Source organism: Helianthus annuus, chromosome 6 (genome assembly GCF_002127325.2).
Source record: "Helianthus annuus cultivar XRQ/B chromosome 6, HanXRQr2.0-SUNRISE, whole genome shotgun sequence".
In the NCBI taxonomy this organism is placed as follows: domain Eukaryota; kingdom Viridiplantae; phylum Streptophyta; class Magnoliopsida; order Asterales; family Asteraceae; genus Helianthus; species Helianthus annuus.
The window spans coordinates 139,404,550-139,428,490 of NC_035438.2; the positions used below are offsets into that span (position 1 = coordinate 139,404,550).

At 39.3% G+C, this 23,941-nt stretch overlaps 1 protein-coding gene across 1 annotated transcript in view; it reads left to right on the forward strand.

The window, feature by feature from the left end:
* The first annotated feature begins 2,001 nt into the window (after positions 1-2,001).
* Positions 2,002-23,941, forward strand: part of LOC110865905 (GDSL esterase/lipase EXL3) — a 66,999-nt gene continuing 45,059 nt past the window's right edge. The window contains exon 1 of the mRNA XM_022115239.2: positions 2,002-2,357. Coding sequence (XP_021970931.1) covers positions 2,054-2,357 — 304 coding nt within the window. The 5' untranslated portion in view covers positions 2,002-2,053. The remainder of the gene's footprint in view (positions 2,358-23,941) is intronic.

Here is a 23,941-nt window from a genome sequence, read left to right on the forward strand (position 1 = left end):
AAAGGGCTGCTGCTTTTGTATATTAAAGAAAAGAAGTATATGAATGAAATAGAAAAGCCGCTTATTTTATTAAAGAACTCAATGTAGCCTTATATAGGGCTTACATGCAACGTACACAAAGACTCATTCAAAACAGTAAACTAACTACAGCAACACGTGCTAGCACCGACTCAAAAGGAAACTTCCTAAAGAATCGTGAGACTCCAACTACAAACCAAACGTTCACTTTGACTAACTTATTCAAACTTATTTTAATACTTAATTAATAAATAAACCACTAAATAACCAGCTGACCCAGTTGATCCGTAACCCACGACCCGTACCCGTCGACCCGTCATGTCAAGATTATCCAACATTTGCTACGCCTAGGACATACTATGCACCGATGATGCAATGTTTAAATTCCAAGACCACCAATTCCAAGAAAGTTGCTAACAAGGATCTACACGACATAGATATTAACTATTCTCACAAACGACAACCAAACAATGATCTTTGAAATACATGGAGGTTGCCATTTTTAAGCTTGGAATAGCCAACTGTGGAAACACAAGGATTCAATTGCCATCCGTAGATAGAAAGATTACCAACAAAAAAAGCCCTTTATTTAAGGGCCCGACACTGACAATTGCCTGAAAAGCCTGAGCATGAATAGGATTGTTAACGTTTACCAACAAGTTTTCGATGCAAAGCCCATTGGTAGTGGCCTCACTCCGATAAACGCTTGAAAAGCCTAGGTGGTTGTCTCATTGGAAATCATATCCTCATTTACAGATGGATTACATGGGTTTCCACCAAAACTGATGAAATATAGGCTAATAGCGATCCTTATTTAAAAACTTGTACCGAGTGATGGACGTTGTTGGTGATACCAATTTGTTTAGTAGTGCAACAAATGTGAAAATATGTGGAAGAAAATAAAAATATCTCAGAGGTTAAATTTAAAATTGTCAGGGATGAATCGATAGAAAATTAATTCTGTTTTAGTATGCATATGTACGAATTCTTTAAAGGTTCATAAATATACCTTTAGAGAGCAGAAATATAACTTCATAATCAATATATCTTTTTAGAGTAAATTACGAAAATCGTCCTTTATGTATGTCACTTATTGCAAAATGTGTATTTTGTCTTCAATAATTACAGAAAACGTACTCGATGTTTGCAAACCTTTGCAAGTTATGTCCTTTAGCCCTAACTCAGTTAATTTTTTGTAGTTAAATCCGACCAAATGGACCCCACATGAGGGTATTTTGGTCATTTTACTATGATGTGGGGTCCATTTGGTCAGATTTAACCACAAAAATACCCTCATGTGGGGTTCATTTGGTCAGATTTAACTGCAAAAATTAACTAAGTTAGGGTTAAAGAACATAACTTGCAAGAGTTTGCAAACATCGAGTACGTTTTCTGTAATTGTTGAAGACAAAAGACATAGTTTGCAATAAGTGACATACATAAAGGACGATTTTTGTAATTTACTCATCCTTTTATTAACACACTTTAAGTTAAGTCAGTGATCAAGTCTGTTTACCTATCAGAAATTATGGTTTAGGATCAAATGCAAAGGTTTTTAAAAATAAGAAGTCGTACAAAGGGTATCAAATGGACTCCGATTGACTTCATTCAAGCGGCATTAGAACCATCTTATCGAACTCTATGATCTGAGACTTTAAGTTTCACTTTTGGATTTATAGGTTGTAGATTTTAGAAATTTTGTTTATTATCATTGTGTCTTTAATTTATTATTGTGTATTTTCTATAATTGCGACATTGTGTCATTTTTGTGACTCATTGTGTATTGTCATAAATTAATATTTAATTTTGGTCATAATTTATATCTTGTTCAGCATTCATTATCAAAGTTTTTCAATATTAATCTATTTAACAATTTTTTAATATAACAGTTTTCATTAAATGTTACATGTACAGGACAAAGATGGAAGTATATGTGTATATATATGTCATATATTCTAGTGTAGATGGATCGCTAGCTCAACTCCCACTTCTTTGAACTTATACAAGTTTCTTTCTAGGCAACTGTTTCCTTGACATGTACTCGTCATACATGATGCAGCCTCTTATTCCTATCAAGCTTTCTTACTCTTCGTTTTCACTAATTATTTTCTTGTCCTCTCCTCTTTTGCTTGGTCATCATGGCCAAGCACGAATTATTCTACCCGAAGGTGTGACTGTGCCCGCAATTATAGCGTTTGGGGACTCCATTGTAGATCAAGGGGCCAACAACAATCTAAAAACTGTAGTTAAAGCAAATTTTCCTCCCTATGGACAAGATTTCCCTGCTGGAATACCAACCGGAAGATTTAGCAACAATAAGACACCTGCAGACATGATCGGTAAATATGTGCTTTCAACATCTTTTTTTTAAACATCTTAATTGAGTTAGCATTGCATGGATGCAGTTACCTTTTCAATGTACGTGGTAAATTTATGCCTATTTGTCTCACGTAGGTGATGGGTATGTCTGTTTTAGTTTCTACTTTAATTCATAACATTATGTTTACCCTTTTGAAGTGCCTTTTAGGTGATGGGGCATTTCTCTTTTAACTTCCCTCATAAAAACACTACGTACGTTTGAACAAGTTTAGGCAAAGAAAACTGAAACATATTTGTTAAGTCTTGTAATTTTTTCCAAATTTATGTTTCTTTCTCTTGTAACTTGCAATTCATACAATCTTTATACATATGTTTTCCTTAAAACTTTTAATTTAGTAACGGTCACCAATGACGGACCTAACTCTTTTCCACTATGGTCGGTTCTTTCAGTGTTTGGGATGTCTCTAACTCAACGTCCGAATTTCAAGTTTGGGTTGGGTCACATACATAAAGCTAACATGTCATTGCATATGAAAAAAAAAACTAATAGTTACAATGAGATTTTGAGTTTAATCATAATCAGGAAAATGTAATTTTTTTTTTCCAATAACCATTTACAAAGAATATATGAGATGCTTATTCGAATTCCATACTCAATTCTATTTTGCTTTTCAATGTGTATCTTAGATGTAACATGATTATGATTGATTTATTTTTTCTAAATAAAATTAAAAAAAATACTGGGGTCGACCTTCAAAAATCTCATAATTTTGTCAAGTAATCGTAATATATATTACATATAAAAATAAAAATAAAAACACCGGTGTCGAAGTAACCCCCCACACACACATGATAACTAAAATTATATATAGTATCAAAATTTATACCTATGAAGTTGTTAAAGTTAAATGTGTTTGTTTAAGTTTAATTAAAAGGGTGAAAGATATTGGTGTAACTAAGTATTTTGATATAAGCAGATAATGCATTTATAAGATTAAAAATGTAATTGGGTATACAATTTTGCAAACAATGGAAATTCTAGTTCAACTACTTTTCATGGGAAAATAACTAGTCTTTTGGCAATGCGACTACTCAGCAGCGATATCTTTTTTTTCGGTATTTATTAGTATAAAAATAGTCAATACGTAGATTGAGATACAAACAAAGTTCATAAACAGTATGAAAAAAATAATATGTAACATATTTGTCAAACATCAAATGTGGTAACATCTTTGAAGGCTAAAGCCATGTGTATCATTCTCATATAACATTAATACGAGCTACTGATTATTAAATTTGAATCTCGTAGGCTTACCTAATATTTGTAGATCTAAGAAAATGTTAGCTGATAATATCTCTTGATATTATTATCTTGACATTATTGGTATATGATTTGTAACTCAATTTGTAATTATTGTGATTATTGGTAATTATTAGATTAGGTGTAGATATATCCTTTCCTTTATTATCTCCTCAATTCCCTCTATAATGTTCGTATATATTGGCTGTTTAGCCTCAATAATAATTCAAGGAATTATACCAATGTACATGGCATCAAGTCAGTTGGCCTGATCTCGATCTTGTCGCCATCCCTTCACTTTTTTTTCCTGTTTGCTTCGTTTCTGTTCATTCCCTTGTTCTGTTTGCATCATGGGCGACAAGGTTGAAGTCAAACCCCCCCCCCCCCACTCCCCCATAGACAAGACAACACTTCATCCCGTCTATACCGTCACCAACATTCAAAACAAGGTGCGTGTATTAGACGGTATTAAAGTCTCTTATCCGTCGTGGGTTAAACTCTTTTTGCCTCATGACAAAGGGTACGAAGTCCTCAATCACATTGACGGTTCGCCGGCACCCGATAAAACATCGGAGGAATTTGCATCATCAGAGAAGATAGACGCGGTCCTTTTGCAATGGATCTACGGAACTTTTCTGATGATCTCCTGGTTCGGGTCTTGGATGTTGAATCTACGGCCCAAGCGGCTTGGGAACGGGTCAAGAAATTGTTCCTAAACAATAAAGGATCTCGCGCACAAACACTTCAACACGAGCTCACAAATCTGACTTTAGTCGACACACCATCTATAGAAGCATATTGTCAACGTATTCGGGAAATCTTGGATTAACTTGCAGCCATTGGGACCCCATTAAACGATAACCAACGTGTCCTCCATCTCGTCCGCGGTTTACCACGTGAGTACGACACCATTGCATCTATTTTGAATCAATCACTGCCTTCATGCGACGATGCTTGTGAAACCCTTCAGTCAGAGGCAAGACGTATTGCGGCACGGGAATCTCGTCCTCCAACCCCAGTGGTCGCTGCCCTCACCACACCTCCTACCAATTCAAACAACCCACCTACTACCAACCGTGACTACCCTTCACATAGGCCCAATGGCCCAAGGCGTGACTCCGGCCCACGCCATGATAACAATCGACCAGCCAAGCCCAACAACAACAACAGCAGTAACCGCGGCCCACCTCCCAACAACCAGGCCTAATGGGCTTATGAGGCCTAACCATCCACTTACGGTATGCACTCCTATGGCCCACCGGCTTTTTGGGCTGCACCTCCTCCCTACTGCCCCCCCCCCCCCCACCTTATCCTTACCCAAAACAAGGATGAGCTCAACCATGGGGCGCAAGGCAGCCAACTCCCTGCACGAAAGCAACCATTTAAATCAATATGGGCCTCGTTCAGCCCAAGCCTATTTAACAGAAGTGGACCCTCTCCAACCAACCCAACACATTGATGCAGTCCACGCTCTTTCCCTCGACACTACTGAAAATGATCCATGGAATTTTGACACTGGTGCTGAGGCTCATGTCACTAATGATCAAGGTAAATTAACTACTTTTTCCTCTAATTCACCGGTTGCGTCAATACTAGTGGGAAATGGCAATAAACTTCCGGTTATTGGTTCGGGCTCCACCATCATCAATACACCTTCAAAACTTTTACACCTTAAATCTGTTTTGTTCAATCCTAAAATCATCAAAAATCTCATTTCTATGCGAAAATTTAATACTGATAATTACACTTCCATCGAATTTGACCCTTTTAGATTCTCTGTGAAGGATTTCAAGGATGGCATGATCTTGAGTCGCCACAATAGTACGAGTAATCTCTACCCGCTCACAACAAATGCTCCCGCAACCGCGTGTTTTTTCTCAACTCAAGAATCATCCTCTTGACACAACCAACTTGGACACCCCGGTCAACATGTCATGGACTTTCTTCGAGCAAAGCATTTTATTTCTTGCAATAAAAATAAAACCTCGTTTGTTTGTCAGTTATCTACACATAAACGTTTACCTTTTTCTGATTCAATGACTCGTACTTTGTTACCTTTTGTAATAATACATTGTGATTTGTGGACTTCACCTATCTTAAGTCATGCAGGGTACAAATATTATATGGTTTTAATCGATGACTTCACTCAATACACATGGGTCTATCCCTAAAGTATAAATCTGAAACATTTGCTAGATTTACCGATTCTCATAAATATATTGCTACACGATTTAAAATGAAAATCCAAACTTTTAAGTGTGATATAGGCGGATAATTTGATAACACAAATTTCAAGAATTTTGCAACCACACATGGCATGCATTTTCGATTTTCTTGCTCTCACCATTCAAAATCTCCACAAACCGACCAAAATCCACCTCTACCACACCACCCGATGACTGTCGAATGGGTAATGCAAAAACCTAATTAACCTAGGTAGCTAGGGTGAGCAGTGTATCGAATCCAGAGGAGTCTGGTGGAAAGGGTTACGCATTAAGTAATGATTAACTAATTGCAATAATGTAAACTTTGTTTGAGAGTTTGATTAAATTAAGAAATACTAAATTAAGTTTTAAATAATTGGAGAAAACAATGGTTCCTCTGGATTTTAAATTCAAAGCCAACTTCAATTATGTGTTTAATCGTGACAATCACATAAACATGATTATTAATTCAATTAATTGGTTATGATTACCTAAGACTGCTTACTTCGATTGTAAAGCAACGGAAAGTTATCATGTAATCAATCAATTGAAATAACCAACCCTAGTCCCTATAAAATATATCATAATTACTAGAAATCTCGGGAATTGAATGAATCGGAAATAAAGTTCAAATAAAATCAATCCATTACAATCAATCAATCAAATCCAAAGGTAACAAGCATCGAATGCTTAGATTAGCGTATCCAAGAATAAGTTTAAACACATAAAATTCAGTTAACTTACAAGAATCCTCCACCCGGAGGAAACCATAAAAAGATTACTCGTTCATCTCGTTCGATTGATCGACAAAAACTTGATATGCGGTTGAAATCATCAACTTCATTATTGATGTAGTGAAAGATATGATCAATGATGGTAAAAAGATCCCAAAATATGTGTTTGGTGTCTCCTACAATCGTCCCAAGAAGTGTGTTATACTGAATGATGTGGTGATCATATATATTGGTGCCCACTATTGTTTTATTCCCTCCTAAAAATCATTCAGCATGTGCGTGTATATGAGAATGATGATGTCTTCTGATAAGATGTGCAAGATATATTATTATATCCCAAAAATTGGTCCTACCGTTGTCTGCGTATCCACTATTCACATTTATTACGAGAATTAGGGTTTAAACCCTTTTAAATCTTTCCCCAAGAAACACATGTGCGATGCTGACTTCCTTCCGCCGTAGGCTACGGTCTACGGACCGTAGCTTACGATCCACAATGGCTGGAATTACATGTGCTCTTTACCGTATGCTATGCATGATGAATAGTAGGTTACGTTTTGAATCTACTGGACACCTTTTTGTCTACATACATCAACCGTAGGCTATGGTTTTACAATAGTAGCTTACGACGCGAACATTGGCTTCATATTTGTTGCGTTTCACTTTCAACTAATGACATACAAGCCCCTAGACTTCGTTGTTTCACATTTCTTGCACATTCACGCTATCACTTCGACCTCGAAATATCTACCGGATGATATCTTTCGCATTGTTTATCATCATCGATAGTTCCTCTTCGTTACCATGTGCTCTAACTTCACCGGTTTACGCATTTTACCTATAAAACCACAAACTTCGTAGTTAACGCATTCAAAGCACATAATCGCCTAAAGCGCACTAAAACACATAAGATAAGCACTTTAACACTCGGGTTTCATCATCTACATCACATCCCCACAATTATCTTTTTTCGTCCTGAAAAATAATTTGCAATGGAATCACAATCAAATCATTAGCTTCCAAGTTATTCGATTATTTTATTAACAGGTCTAATCAAACATTAACTAAGATTGTAGATATACGGTCTTCTTAAACCCAAACGCCGGTCTCCACGCCCTAAATCATGATTCTTTAAGTTCAATTATATTACTCGTCTATGGGTCTCACACTTAAAAACCTTACCGCCACCTAATCCCGTTTCAATCTTTTGAGATTACTTTCTTATATAACAAGCTTTTATATATTTCCAATTAAATTTATTTATTTTCATAAAAAGAAACACATGTGCCATTTAATCGAAATGCTTAGGGTGAAGGGGGTGCTCACCTAATAGGTGAGTCCCCTCTCTTACGCCAAACCAATCCCCGTGTGCCACGTCAACTCCCCTCTTAAACTCCCCTAACACCCCCATTTGATGGCGCCACTCCCCTCTTAGGTTAATTGTTTTTTTTAAAAAAAAAAAAAAAAAAAAAGAAAGAAAAGATGTGATTGGACCTGCACCTTCTCTCTCCTCCCTCTCTCTCGGTGAGCCGCCACCGGTTTCATCCCCCTCTCTCACTCACCGAATGAACGGCGGCACATTGCCTATCGGCAAAATCCCTCCCCGAATGAGGTTACCGACTGCACCCCGTGCAGCCTTATAAGCTTTTTATTTATAACAGGATCCCTTATACTCTCTGCAGTTGAGTTTTACTTTCAACATCTTTTTTTTAAACATCTTTATTGAGTTAGCATTGCATGGATGCAGTTACCTTTTCAATGTACGTGGTAAATTTATGCCTATTTGTCTCACATAGGTGATGGGTATGTCTCTATTAGTTTCTACTTTAATTCTGAACATTTTCTTAAAGTGCATTTTAGGTGATGGGGCATTTCTCTTTTAACTTCCCTCATAAAAACACTACGTACGTTTGAACAAGTTTAGGCAAAGAAAACTGACATATATATTTGTTAAGTCTGGTAAAGAAAACATGTCATTGCATATGATAAAACTAACAGTTACAATGAGATTTTGAGTTAATCATAATCCGGAAAATGTAATGTTTTTTTTAATTTCCCAATAACCATTATAAAGAATATATGAGATGCTTATTCGAAATCCATACTCATTTCTATTTTGCTTTTCAATGTGTATCTTAGATGTAACATGATTGATTAATTTTTTCTAAATAAAATTAAAAGATCCTTGGGTCGATGTTCAAAAATCTCATAATTTTGTCGAGTAATTGTAATATATATTACATATAAAAATAAAAATAAAACAAAAACACCAGTGTCGAATTAACAACCCCCCACACACACGATAACTAAAATCATATATAGCATCAAAATCTATACCTATGAAGTTGTTAAAGTTAAATGTGTTTGTTCAAGTTTAATTAAAAGGGAGAAAGATATTGTAAAGTATTTTGATACAAGCAGATAGTGCATTTATAAGATTAAAAAATGTAATGGGGTATACAGTTTTGCAAACAATGGAAATTCTAGTTCAATTACTTTTCATGGGAAAATAACTAGCCTTTTGGTAATGTGACTACTCAGCAGCGATATCTGATTTTTTTCGGTATTTATTAGTATTAAAATATTCAATACGTAGATTGAGATACAAACAAAGTTCAAAAACAGTACGAAAAAATAATATGTAACATATTTGTCAAACATCAAATGTGGTAACATCTTTGAAGGCTAAAGCCATGTGTATCATTCTCATATAACATTAATACGAGCTACTGATTATTAAATTTGAATCTCGTAGGCTTACCTAATATTTGTAGATCTAAGAAAATGTTAGCTGATAATATCTCTTGATATTATTATCTTGACATTATTGGTATATGCTTTGTAAATCAATTTGTAATTATTGTGATTATTGGTAATTATTAGATTAGGTGTAGATATATCCTTTCCTTTATTATCTCCTCAATTCCCTCTATAATGTTCGTATATATTGGCTGTTTAAGCCTCAATAATAATTCAAGGAATTATACCAATGTACATTGCATCAAGTCAGTTGGCCTGATCTCGATCTTGCCGCCATCCCTTCACTTTTTTTCCTGTTTGCTTCGTTTCTGTTCATTCCCTTGTTCTGTTTGCATCATGGGCGACAAGGTTGAAGTCAACCCCCCACCCCCAGACAAGACAACACTTCATCCCGTCTATACCGTCACCAACATTCAAAACAAGGTGCGTGTATTAGACGGTATTAAAGTCTCTTATCCGTCGTGGGTTAAACTCTTTTTACCTCATGACAATGGGTACAAAGTCCTCAATCACATTGACGGTTCGCCGGCACCGGTAAAACATCGGAGGAATTTGCATCATCGGAGAAGATAGACACGGTCCTTTTGCAATGGATCTACGAAACTCTTTCTGATGATCTCCTGGTTCGGGTCTTGGATGTTGAATCTACGGCCCAAGCGGCTTGGGAACGGGTCAAGAAATTGTTCCTAAACAATAAAGGATCTCGCGCACAAACTCTTCAACACGAGCTCACAAATCTGACTTTAGTCGACACACCATCTATAGAAGCATATTGTCAACGTATTCGGGAAATCTTGGATTAACTTGCAGCCATTGGGTCCCCATTAAACGATAACCAATGTGTCCTCCATCTCATCCGCGGTTTACCACGTGAGTACGACACCATTGCATCTATTTTGAATCAATCCCTGCCTTCATGCGACGATGCTTGTGAAACCCTTCAGTCAGAGGCAAGCCGTATTGCGGCACGGGAATCTCGTCCTCCAACCCCAGTGGTCGCTACCCTCACCACACCTTCTGCCAATTCAAACAACCCACCTACTACCAACCGTGACTACCCTTCACACAGGCCCAATGGCCCAAGGCGTGACTCCGGCCCACGCCATGATAACAATCGACCAGCCAGGCCCAACAACAACAGCAGCGGTAACCGCGGCCCACCTCCGAAACAACCAGGCCTAATGGGCTTATCAGGCCTAACCATCCCGTTATGGTATGCACTCCTATGGCCCACCGGCTTATTGGGCTGCACTTCCTCCCTACTAGGCTCCCCATCCTTATCCTTACCCAACACAAGGATGGGCTCAACCATGGGACGCAAGGCAGCCAACTCCCGGCCCGAAAGCACTCATTTAAATCAGTATGTGCCTCGTTCAGCCCAAGCCTATTTAACAGAAGTGGACCCTCTCCAACCAACCCAACATGCTGATGCAGTCCACACTCTTTCCCTCGACACTACTGACAATGATCCATGGAATTTTGACACTGGTGCTGAGGCTCATGTCACTAATGATCAAGGTAAATTAACTACTTTTTCCTCTAATTCACCAGTTGCGTCAATACTAGTGGGAAATGGCAATAAACTTCCGGTTATTGGTTCGGGCTCCACCATCATCAATACACCTTCAAAACTTTTACACATTAAATCTGTTTTGTTCAATCCTAAAATCATCAAAAATCTCATTTCTATGCGAAAATTTAATACTGATAATTACACTTCCATCGAATTTGACCCTTTTGGATTCTCTGTGAAGGATTTCAAGGATGGCATGATCTTGAGTCGCCACAATAGTACGAGTAATCTCTACCCGCTCACAACAGCAGCGGTAACCGCGTGTTTTGTCTCAACTCAAGAATCATCCTCTTGACACAACCAACTTGGACACCCCGGTCAACATGTCATGGACTTTCTTCGAGCAAAGCATTTTATTTCTTGCAATAAAAATAAAACCTCGTTTGTTTGTCAGTCTTGTCAGTTATCTAAACATAAACGTTTACCTTTTTCTGATTCAATGACTCGTACTTTGTTACCTTTTGTAATAATACATTGTGATTTGTGGACTTCACCTATCTTAAGTCATGCAGGGTACAAATATTATATGGTTTTAATCGATGACTTCACTCAATACACATGGGTCTATCCCTAAAATATAAATCTGAAACATTTGCTAGATTTACCGATTCTCATAAATATATTGCAACACAATTTAAAATGAAAATCCAAACTTTTAAGTGTGATATAGGCGGAGAATTTGATAACACAAATTTCAAGAATTTTGCAACCACACATGGCATGCATTTTCGATTTTCTTGCTCTCACCATCCAATATCTCCACAAACCGACCAAAATCCACCTCTACCCACACCACCTGATGACTGTCGAATGGGTCATACAAAAACCTAACTAACCTAGGTAGCTAGGGTAAGTAGGGTATCGAATACAGAGGAGTCTGGTGGAAAGTGTTATGCATTAAGTACCGATTAACTAATTGCAATAATGTAAACTTTGTTTGTTTGAGAGTTTGATTAAACTAAGAAATACTAAATCAAGTTGTAAATAATTGGAGAAAACAATGGTTCCTCTGGATTTTAAATTCAAAGCCAACTTCAATTATATGTTTAATCGTGACAATCACATAAACATGATTATTAATTCAATTAATTGGTTTTGATTACCTAAAGACTGCTTACTTCGATTGTAAAGCAACGGAAAGTTATCATATAATCAATCAATTGAAATTACCAACCCTAGTCCCTATAAAATATATTCTAATTACTAGAAATCTCGGGAATTGAATGAATTGGAAATAAAGTTCAAATAAAATCAATCCATTACAATCAATCAATCAAATCCAAAGGTAACAAGCATCGAATGCTTAGATTACCGTATCCACGAATAAGTTTAAACACATAAAATTCAGTTAACTTACAAGAATCCTCCACCCGGAGGAAACCATAAAAAGATTACTCGCTCATCTTGTTCTCGTTCGATTGATCGACAAAAACTTGATATGCGGTTGAAATCATCAACTTCGTTATTGATGTAGTGAAAGATATGATCAATGGTGGTGAAAAGATCCCAAAATATGTGTTTGGTGTCTCCTACATTCGTCCCAAGAAGTGTGTTAAACTGAATGATGTGGTGATCATAAATATTGGTGCCCACTATTGTTTTGTTCCCTCCTAAAAATCATTCAGCATGTGCGTGTATATGAGAATGATGATGTCTTCTGATAAGATGTGCAAGATATATTATTATATCCGAAAAATTCGTCCAACCATTGTCTGCGTATCCACTGTTCACATTTATTATGAGAATTAGGGTTTAAACCATTTTAAATCTTTCCCTAAGAAACACATGTGTGATGCTGACTTCCTTCTGCCGTAGGCTACGGTCTACGGACTGTAGCTTATGATCCACAATGGCTGGAATTACATGTGCTCTTTACCGTATGCTATGCATGATGTATAGTAGGTTACGTTTTGAATCTACTGGACACCTTTTTGTCTACATACATCAACCGTAGGCTATGGTTTTACAATCGTAGCTTACTACGCGAATATTGGCTTCATATTTGTTGCGTTTCACTTTCAACTAATGACATACAAGCCCCTAGACTTCGTTGTTTCACGTTTCTTGCACATTCACGCTATCTCTTCGACCCCGAAACATCTACCAAATGATATCTTTCGCATTGTTTATCATCCTCGATAGTTCCTCTTTGTTACCATGTGCTCTAACTTCACCGGTTTACGTAATTTACCTATAAAACCACAAACTTCGTAGTTAACACATTCAAAGCACATAATCGCCTAAAACGTACTAAAACACATAAGATAATCACTTTAACACTCGGGTTTCATCATCTACATCACATCCCCACAATTATCTTTTTTCGTCCTGAAAAATAATTTGCAATGGAATCACAATCAAATCATTAGCTTCCAAGTAATTCGGTTATCTTATTAACAGGTCTAATCACACATTAACTAAGATTGTAGATATACGGTCCTCTTAAACCCAACCGCCGGTCTCCACGCCCTAAATCATGATTCTTTAAGTTCAATTATATTACTCGTGTCACACCCCAACCGATGGCGGAATCATCGGGGCGCGGCACTAGGCGAATCAGATTGCTCAAGAGAATCCATAACAACTATAATGCGATAATAATTATCACATTTGTTATCCTATATTAACAACATTACAATCACATAAGTTATCACAGATTTCTTGTCCTCTTGAACAATACAAATCCGACGACCTAGATTTTATGTGGGTTTCTAGACTTCCTAGCTTGATTTGATGTAGACTTCGACTTATATACCTGCAACATACGTTGAAAATAACGTCAGTACGAAGGGTACTAGCGAGTATACAAGTTTTAACTAGTAAACACAACTTGGTTGGATTGAGGGGTGCACGTCCGAAATTACCCTGATTACATTTCGATAGCGTAAGCGTTGGATAGCGTGTTAAGAAGTTGGGCAGTAATCTGGTAGGAAAGGCTACTGTTCGATCGGATGGGCTGTCCGATCGACTAGCATGTCCGATCGGCTAGCCTATCCGATCAGCTTGCATGTCCGATCGGCTAGCATGTTCGATCGGCTAGCCTGTCCGATCGGCTAGACTGTCCGATTGAATGGGCTGTCCGCTCGGCTTGCATGACCGATCGACTAGCCTGTTCGGTCGGCTAGCCTATTCGACCAGTTAGCCTGTTCGTTCAGCAAGTTTTTGACTAAGTTTCGAAAGTTTTTTAGGTGGTTTTCACTGAGACGGTGTGCTTTCGTGCTAAACAACTGAAATTCCAACATTTCCGACTTGTTCTGATGGCCGGGAATCACCCCGTTCCATCAGGTTTGGCCGGTTTTTTGATGGTTTTCCCTTGTAAATCCCGAAAATCACCCGTTCTTGATTAGAAATCAGATCTTGAACCAACTCAACACTAAGAATGAGTAGAAAAGTCAGTTCAACTCTGATTCGTTCGGTTTTTAAGTTCATTGAGTGTAAAAGAGTTGAAGGAAGGTTGGAAATCCATCTTTCAGTCCTTTCACACATGATTGAATGCAGATTTGTACAAAAAAAACATTCTTAAATCTTGTGGAAATCCTCCAGATCTGAGTTGTTCTTGGTGAAATGAGGCCAAAACATGAAGTTCATAAGAACACCATGATGACATCATCTTAGAACACCTCAAATCCGCTGATTTCACGGTTAAAAATTAGAATTTGAAAGATAGAAAGATGTAGGATTGCGTTTTGATCAAGAAAGAACAAGATTTGGGTTGAAAACTTACAAGAATCGCGAGGAATCGAGAGAAAAAGAGGCAAAAACGTCCTGGCCGGTCGAGAGCTGCCACTTCACTGTTCAAGTGAAGTGAATGGCTATTTATAGGCAAGGAGGATGAAAGGGAGGGAAAGGAAGGCCGTTCGATCGGCTGGCCCAGCCATTCGGCTGGCCTGTCCGATCGGCTGGCCCAGCCATTCGGCTGGCCCACCGATCGGCTGGCCTGGCCGTTCGGCCGGCCCAGCCTATCGACTGGTCCTTCGTCGTTTCGTTTTGGCGTTGCGATAGTTTTGCCCGTACATAAACTTGTATTTATTTATTATCATCATTATTATTATACATCAGTACACGTTAACACTTTTCGATTTCGATTTGAATTGATTTGATTCGATTCGATTAACTTCACCAACACCACAGCTATTATCATTATTTATTATTATTATTATAGATATATATATAGGTCCATACGTAATTATTCATATTTCGATTCACCTTGCGATAATCGGGTTGCGCGTGACCTCGAGTGCGCTTTCGAATATTGCGACGCATCACGGCCATCAAGGAGGGTAGTATCGGTCCTCTCTTGATATCATCGCGAGCGTTGGTATGTTTGATGTGATTTGATATTGAAAATACTGAGATATAGCATTATAATAGATATTGATACATTACGATCTGAATCTCCGGTGCTTGGCGTAACGAGTATAGCGAGTAGTAACAACGCACAAAAGTGCGGGTTGTTACAGTCTCCCCTACTTTAGGAAATTTCGTCCCGAAATTAATCCACCAGTATGGTCGAAAGTGATTGAATACGAATGGAAGTCTCGGTAATAGCGACAAGAGAGCGAGCGTTCGATTTTTTTTTTGAGTTCACATACGAGAGCATTTCGAAAACTGGCGCGAATTGACAACACATAACCAAGGCGATAGTACACACACACAAGTAGAAATAGTTCCATGACACACACATAAGAGTCGTTGGATCGGTCAGCTGGTTGATCGGTCAGTAGTCCGATCAGCCGGCTGTCCGTGGAAGTTACAATCCGCTTGGTCGGCTTGGTCGTCCGAGTGGATGGTTTCTTTCTTGAGGACGCATGATGACTTGACTTTTGAAGTTTTAGTTGCAGCATTTGAAAACATTGAAGTATCCTTACCCCTTCAGTCGGTCAATCGGTCAATCGTTCGATCGGCTAACAACCCGACTGATTGGTACTTCAGCAAGACAAGTTCCCAGCAGGATGTCACGCGTTCGGACTACAGTTCGATCGGATGACATTCCTAACGTGTCGAACATGTTGAAAATCGATTAAGCTTTGAAGTTCAAGTATCCCACGATACGAAGAGTAATCCGATCGGCTGGTAGTCCGATCGGTTAGCACTTCTTTCAATACTTAAGCTTCAGGTAGGTTGGCTGAGTGGGACCCAAGTGCTAGCCGTTTGGCTGACTGGTCGTTCGACTGGATGCCCGATCGGCTAACTATTCGATCGGTCGGCACCTTGACCAGGTCGGCCTATTCGTCTCACACTTGGTCGTTTCGATTGTTTTGTAGCTTTATCGAGGTATTTTGATGACGAGTTAAACCATGGAAACTCGGTCCTTACTTGGTTCTCCTGATCGAACAGGAATCACCCAAATCCGATCAGTGAACGGTTCGGACGGTGTTTCTGGTCTACCCGAAATCGGTGAACCTCGTAGGTAGAATACGGATCTTGAGCTAACACAACTACTGATTGGGTAGTAGTTCGGCACATACGTACACACATACGAATCTTGAAAAGCTAACTAATTGGTATTGTTTGTTTATGAAAATCTTCTCATGGCGCGGTGTTGACTGTATCGATGTCCACATCAGCGCTATGAGAAGGGTTACTTTTAAAAGATCTTGGGGCGAAAAACTCATTTTACGAAATTTTCTCGTCACCTGGTGTTAATCTTGAGTCGATTGTTACACCAGCGTTACCAGAAATCTCATTTTGGTTAAAAATTTCCAGAAAATTTTATAAGAAAAGTCCTCGTTTTCACAAGGGTTTTTAATAGTTGTTAAAACTTTAAATCCTGAGGTCGGCCCTGCATGGCACCTTTCTACGAAAGTTCGACAATATGGGTAAAACACTTGTATATAGGAGACACCAGCGGTGCATCCATCATGTTCTATCCATATGGTTTCCGTTTCGCGGGTCAGTGTCATGCGTGTCGACATAGCATAATTGCGATGACTCGACCCAAACAAGGATGGGTCGACTCAAGTCTCGGTAGATGTATTGGGTAGACTGAATGATGAACTCGTCTTTCGAACTTAGCTTGGCAATATAAGCAAGGGCGATAAACGACAGTTGATGCATTGCGAACGATGGAGACATGCGATTTGATTAGATTGAATACCACAAACGTTAACCCCACGTGGCCCCTTTTCCACGAAATTCTGCTAGTAGGGTTGAAACATCACCATGTTCCAGCCTTATTAGTTTTGTTTCGTGAAGCGAGGTCACACGAGTTATCCTAACACTGATAACACGAATAATAATGAGCGATAGGAGTATCGTTTCGATGAGCTTTGCGCGAAAAACGTTTAAGCATAGAGCGATGAGCGGTTTGCGACACTTGTCTAGCGATCCGCGATAAACGATTCGCAGCAAGCGATAAGCGATAGGCTAATAGCGATTAGACAAAGGTTGATTCGATTCCTCAACATCATAGAATTCTGACTAACATTGAGCCCCACACGGCCTTTTTCCATGAAGGTCCATTGATACGGTTAAAGCGTTGCCGTTTTAAACATATAAGTTTCACCTCGTGAAGCGGGGTCGTGTGTGCTACTTAACTTGATAACACCAAAAGATTAGGAGTGATAGCAATGATTGATGAGCGATAGGATGATTCACACAGTAGAGATCACGATTCACACAATATAATTGATATCGATTTGCGAGATAGATTCAGAGATAGGCACAAAGAGTTATGTGTGCGATGCTTGATAGATTCAGGCAGAACTGCGATTGGGTTTCGATATGGAATTACGACTAGTCTTGCATTGCTTCAATTGCTCTTCGGGGTGAACTTATTCAAGTTCATCGATGTGGCAATTGTGTTGCGTTCGCCGACTTACGAAAGTCTCGCAGCGATGCGATTTAGTTTTGTTACGCCTTGCGATCGATTTGTAGTGTGTCAAAATAATCCACATAATAATAATTATTAGTATAATAATAACAAAAATAGTATAATAGGGCTACGTTCCAACTCCACATGGCACTTTCTTCACAAGACTTCGGTTAGTATGGCGAAACACCGTCATGTTTCCACCATACGCCTCCGTCCCGTGAATAGGTGTCACACTTTGTCAGACATGGTCAAGACGCTTATATATAGGAAGTACCAGCGGCGTATCCACCACGCTTAACCATGCCCTGAACGTAAAGGCATCATTGAAATTTACTACGATCTCCGTGCACTAACCAAGATAATCTCGTGTGCACCCGTGATTAGTTGATTCTTGCACGTATATTGTACCTTATCTCAAGAACGCATAGTAGGGTTGAAATGCATTATATAGTACATAGTGCTAGCATACAGATTCGTGCGCGAATACGAGGATGAAATAGCATCCATATTGCGTCAATTTGATGCATAAGGTTCCACACAAATGTAACGGCGATAAGACGTACGATTACAACAACATTAGAAACAAAGTAACGTTGTTGTGGAAAACTCATGCGGTTGCTGCTAAAGTTCTTCAATGCTGCAGCCCTGAGTGACAGTTCCAGGTATGATGACCATACTTGTTGCAAGTTACGCAGTACTGGCAGCCTGTTCCAGGTGGATGATGATACGTACACCGGAGGCACTGGGGATGGCTTCCAGTGTATGCGCATTCCGCAAGAACTGGAGCAGATCGTAGCGGCTCAGGTTTCGGAATCTCTTCCACGCTGGGTTCCTTTCGCTTGCGGTTGGGCTGAACTTCTTGAGATGATGCAGTGTCGTCGGAGGCTTCGTCTGATGATTCACTTGAGGCGTCGTCGGAAGAATCCTTCGAAGAGTTCTCAGAGGAATCGTCGGAAGGATCTTTAGAAGAGTTCGCATGGGAGTTGTCAGATGAACCGTTGGTAGATTCGCCAGAGGAATCAATGACAATTGCTTGATGAGCCTGTTTGACTGGATTCTGGGAGAAGAATCCACTCAAGACTCGTTTGTCGTTAATCTCTGCAGCCAGTTGATAGGCTTCTTCGATGGTAGCAGGTCTTGCAGCTTCGACGAAATCACCCACACACTCCGGCAAACCGCGAATATACTTCGCGATGGCTTTCATTGGAGTGTCAACTTGACTTGGGCAGATTACACTAAGTTGTTTGAACTTTGTAGTGTAGCCAGCATTGTCACCTTTTTCTTGCTTGATTTTCCAAAATTCGTCTTCGAGCTTCTGAAGTTCGTGAGGAGGGCAGTTCTCTTCCTTCATGAGTTTCTTCAACTCATCCCAGGAGAGAGCATAAGCTGCGACGATCCCACATTTGTTACGTTCGGCGGTCCACCAGTCGAGTGCTCGTGATTGAAATACTCCGGTAGCGCAAGTAGTTTGGAAATCCTCAGGGCACCTACTCTGACGAAGGGTAACCTCGATGGCATCAAACCACTGGAGTAGTTGAGAAACACCTCCTTCACCCGTGAAAGGCATTGGATCACAGGCCTTGAAGTGTTTGTAGAGGAATGCAGGTTCCGTCTTAACGTCTTTCGGGGTTCGAGAGTTGCTGATAGAGTGCACTCGTGTGACAATTTGAGGGATAACCTTAGCCATTTCCTTGGCTATAAGGGAAGCAATCCTCTTATTGTCACTTTGTTTGGCGCGTCTCCTGGCTGTCCTTCTCGAGGTAGAGTTGTTGGAAGGCATCTAGACAGAAGGATTTGGAGTGAGATTCGATCATAATGATTTTTGAGTTCTTGATGCGATTCGATTCGATCAAAACTTGATATAGTATTATATAAACACATAGGAGCCACATAGGAGGCACAAGGTTCCTAAGTTCTCACACAATTGATTTGTTTTATATATATATATATATATATATATATATATATATATATATATATATATATATATATAACTGTAGATTATACCTTTACACATAGATATCGATGCAGAATTCGTGAGGACGTGATGGAGAGAGAAATAGCGAGAGCGAATTCGAGTAATTAGACATCAGTTTTGTTGTGATTATTCGGTCGTTGTTTTAGATTGCGATGGCTGTGCGAGTTGTGCGTTTCGTAAAACAAGGAGCGAAAACTGTTAAATCGAGAAATCGGCAATTCGCAATGTTTAAATTCGTAAACACATAAGCGTAATTGATACCATAGGCGCAAAATAGGTAGAATGCCTTGGATGTTTAGGCGTCGACTACCCAAGTAACCCAACTATACCCAACAAGTTCGTGCACATGCGTTGACCTAGAAGACTTATGCTTCCACTGGGATGCAGCTCCTGGCATTCGTCCTCCTAGTCGTCACGTAGCTCGAGTCGTCGTTATGGTCGAGTCCTTGGTGAGAGCTTTTATAAACCATTTTATAGAGTGGAACAATTGGTTAAGGTATGGGTTTCACCCCTGACTTAACAACTTCGTTCCTAATTGTGATTGTGCTCTTCGAATAAATCCGAGAGTTCCACTAGAATTTCGAAATGGAGACCTTTCGTCGAGATGCGGATGTCACTCCTGGCTCAACGAAGAGTTCTCGTGCTAGAAAGATACGCTGAGTGAGTGATCTTATCGAGAGTTCTTGGTTTTCACACCTGGTCTCAACTGGATCACTCGGTTTTGTTAGGCGAGTATTTTTTAAAATATGTGATTTGTGTATGCCTTAGGAAAGGCTAAGTAACATTCCAGCCTTAGGAAAGGCTCTTCGTGTGATACTGTAGTATGCGGTGTTCACACAAAGTTGTAACTTTTAACAAATTCGATCGAGAGTATCAACTTGGCCCAAACAAACCCTAACGAGTTCGTATGAGTCGGCCTGTTGGTACTTAGACTATAGACTAGGTCAATCCCAAGACATCAACCCGGACTAGGTCGAGTCAGAAAACTTCACCTAATTCCCTATAGTTATGGCTCTGATACCAATCTGTCACACCCCAACCGATGGCGGAATCATCAGGGCGCGGCACTAGGCGAATCAGATTGCTCAAGAGAATCCATGACAACTATATTGCGATAATAATTATTACATTTGTTATCCCATACTAACAACATTACAATCACATAAGTTATCACAGATTTCTTGTCCTCTCGAACAATACAAATCCGACGACCTAGATTTTATGTCGGTTTCTAGACTTCCTAGCTTGATTTGATGTAGACTTCGACTTATATACCTGTAACATACGTTGAAAATAACGTCAGTACGAAGGGTACTGGCGAGTATACAAGTTTTGATAGTAGCATAATAGATAAAAATAAGTGCTGCGAATTCCTATATACATAACGAGATACACAACATACGCACTACAAGACTAATGCTCCAGCTTTGTCTCTACGGCTTAGATTCTCGATTGCTCGAACACCTAAGCTAGACCCCATCGGGTGCTACAGATCCATACTAGTTAAGGCGGGACTCCGCGAGTAAAAGTCCTAGCGCATACATACTAGCATCACGTGTAACTATGCATAAGTCATTCGCAAGTGATAGATTGATTGATTGATTGAACACATTCGATTTGCTTGATTGATTAAACACATTCGATTTGCTTGATTCATTGTAAACGTATGTTACACCGAAAATATGATTAAAAAGGGATTCGAGTATACTCACAGTCGGTGTTTAACTAGTAAACACAACTTGGTTGGATTGAGGGGTGCACGTCCGAAATTACCCTGATTACAGTTCGATAGCGTAAGCGTTGGATAGCGTGTTAAGAAGTTGGGCAGTAATCTGGTAGGAAAGGCTGCTGTTCGATCGGATGGGATGTCCGATCGACTAGCATGTCCGATCGGCTAGCCTATCCGATCGGCTAGCATGTCCGATCGGCTAGCATGTTCGATCGGCTAGCCTGTCCGATCGGCTAGCCTGTCCGATCGAAGGGGCTGTCCGATCGGCTTGCATGACCGATCGACTAGCCTGTTCGGTCGGCTAGCCTGTTCGACCAGTTAGCCTGTTCGTTCAACAAGTTTTTGACTAAGTTTCGAAGGTTTTTCGGTGGTTTTGACTGAGACGGTGTGCTTTCGTGCTAAACAACTGAAATTCCAACATTTCCGACTTGTTCTGATGGCCGGGAATCACCCCGTTCCATCAGGTTTGGCCGGTTTTTGACGGTTTTCCCTTGTAAATCCCGAAAATCACCCGTTCTTGATTAGAAATCAGATCTTGAACCAACTCAACAATAAGAATGAGTAGAAAAGTCGGTTCAACTCTGATTCCTTCGGTTTTTAAGTGCATTGAGTGTAAAAGAGTTGAAGGAAGGTTGGAAATCCATCTTTCAGTCCTTTCACACATGATTGAATGCAGATTTGTACAAAAAAAACATTGTTAAATCTTGTGGAAATCCTCCAGATCTGAGTTGTTCTTGGTGAAATGAGGCCAAAACATGAAGTTCATAAGAACACCATGATGACATCATCTTAGAACACCTCAAATCCGTTGATTTCACGGTTAAAAATTAGAATTTGAAAGATAGAAAGATGTAGGATTGCGTTTTGATCAAGAAAGTACAAGATTTGGGTTGAAAACTTACAAGAATCGCGAAGAATCGAGAGAAAAAGAGGCAAAAACGTCCTGGCTGGTCGAGAGCTGTCACTTCACTGTTCAAGTGAAGTGAATGGCTATTTATAGGCAGGGAGGAAGAAAGGGAGGGAAAGGAAGGCCGTGCGATCGGCTGGCCCAGCCGTTCGGCTGGCCCAACCGATCGGCTGGCCTGGCCGTTCGGCCGGCCCAGCTATCGACTGGTCCTTCGTCGTTTTGTTTCGGTGTTGCGATAGTTTTGTCGGTACATAAACTTGTATTTATTTATTATCATCATTATTATTATACATCAGTACACGTTAACACTTTTCGATTTCGATTTGAATTGATTCGATTCGATTAACTTCACCAACACCACAGCTATTATCATTATTTATTATTATTATAGATATATATAGGTCCATACATAATTATCCATATTTCGATTCACCTTGCGATAATCGGGTTGCACGTGACCTCCAGTGCGCTTTCGAATATTGCGACGCATCACGGCCATCAAGGAGGGTAGTATCGGTCCTCTCTTGATGTCATCGCGAGCGTTGGTATGTTTGATGTGATTTGATATTGAAAATACTGAGATATAGCATTATAATAGATATTGATACATTATGATCTGAATCTCCGGTGCTTGGCGTAACGATTATAGCGAGTAGTAACAACGCACAAAAGTGCAGGTTGTTACAACTCGTCTATGGGTCTCACACTTAAAAACCTTACCGCCACCTAATCTCGTTTCAATCTTATGAGATTACTTTCTTATATAACAAGCTTTTATATATTTCCGATTAAATTTATATATTTTCATAAAAAGAAACATATGTGCCATTTAATCGAAATGCTTATAAGCTTTTTATTTATAACAGAATCCCTTATACTCTCTATAGTTTCAGTTTTGCTATAGTTCCTAAGGCAAGAACCCAAAAGATTCCTAATATTTACGTATATTATATTAATCCTAAGGAACCTTTCAACTGGATGGGCCTACCCACATATCCTATATTAGACGCGTCTTCAACCGTTTTATTATCCCATATATATAATAATTGAAAACCAACAATTTGATTATACCTATGATTTTCCACTTTGTGCAAAAATCGTTACGAAATATTTTCAAATTTTTCAATATTTTTTCAATTTTTTTTTTCCAATTTTAACCAATTAAAGTATTTGTAATCATCAATCCTACCAACCCTCTCTCGAGTTACCGCATCGCGCACTTGGGATACATTGTCCCCAATGTATTGTGCAACTTATAATCCTAAATCGAAAGATACCACCTACACACCATAAACGAATAACAACTTAATCGACTCAACACATAAAAACCACTCCCAACACAAAGGTTCACACCACCAAATAGACAAATAAAAAATAAAATGCAGGATAGAGAGACACATGGACTTGATCAGTAAATCAACAAGTGTTGATAATGGTGCAGCTCCTGTGATTTGGCAAGGACATAAGCATCTCTTGGATTCTTTGATATCTCACCAGGGATGTTGCCAGACATCCCCACACTTGAATCTTTGCATCCATGAGGATTGAACGTAGTAACCTGCCAAAACACAACACACACCAAAACAAAACAAACGATACCATACT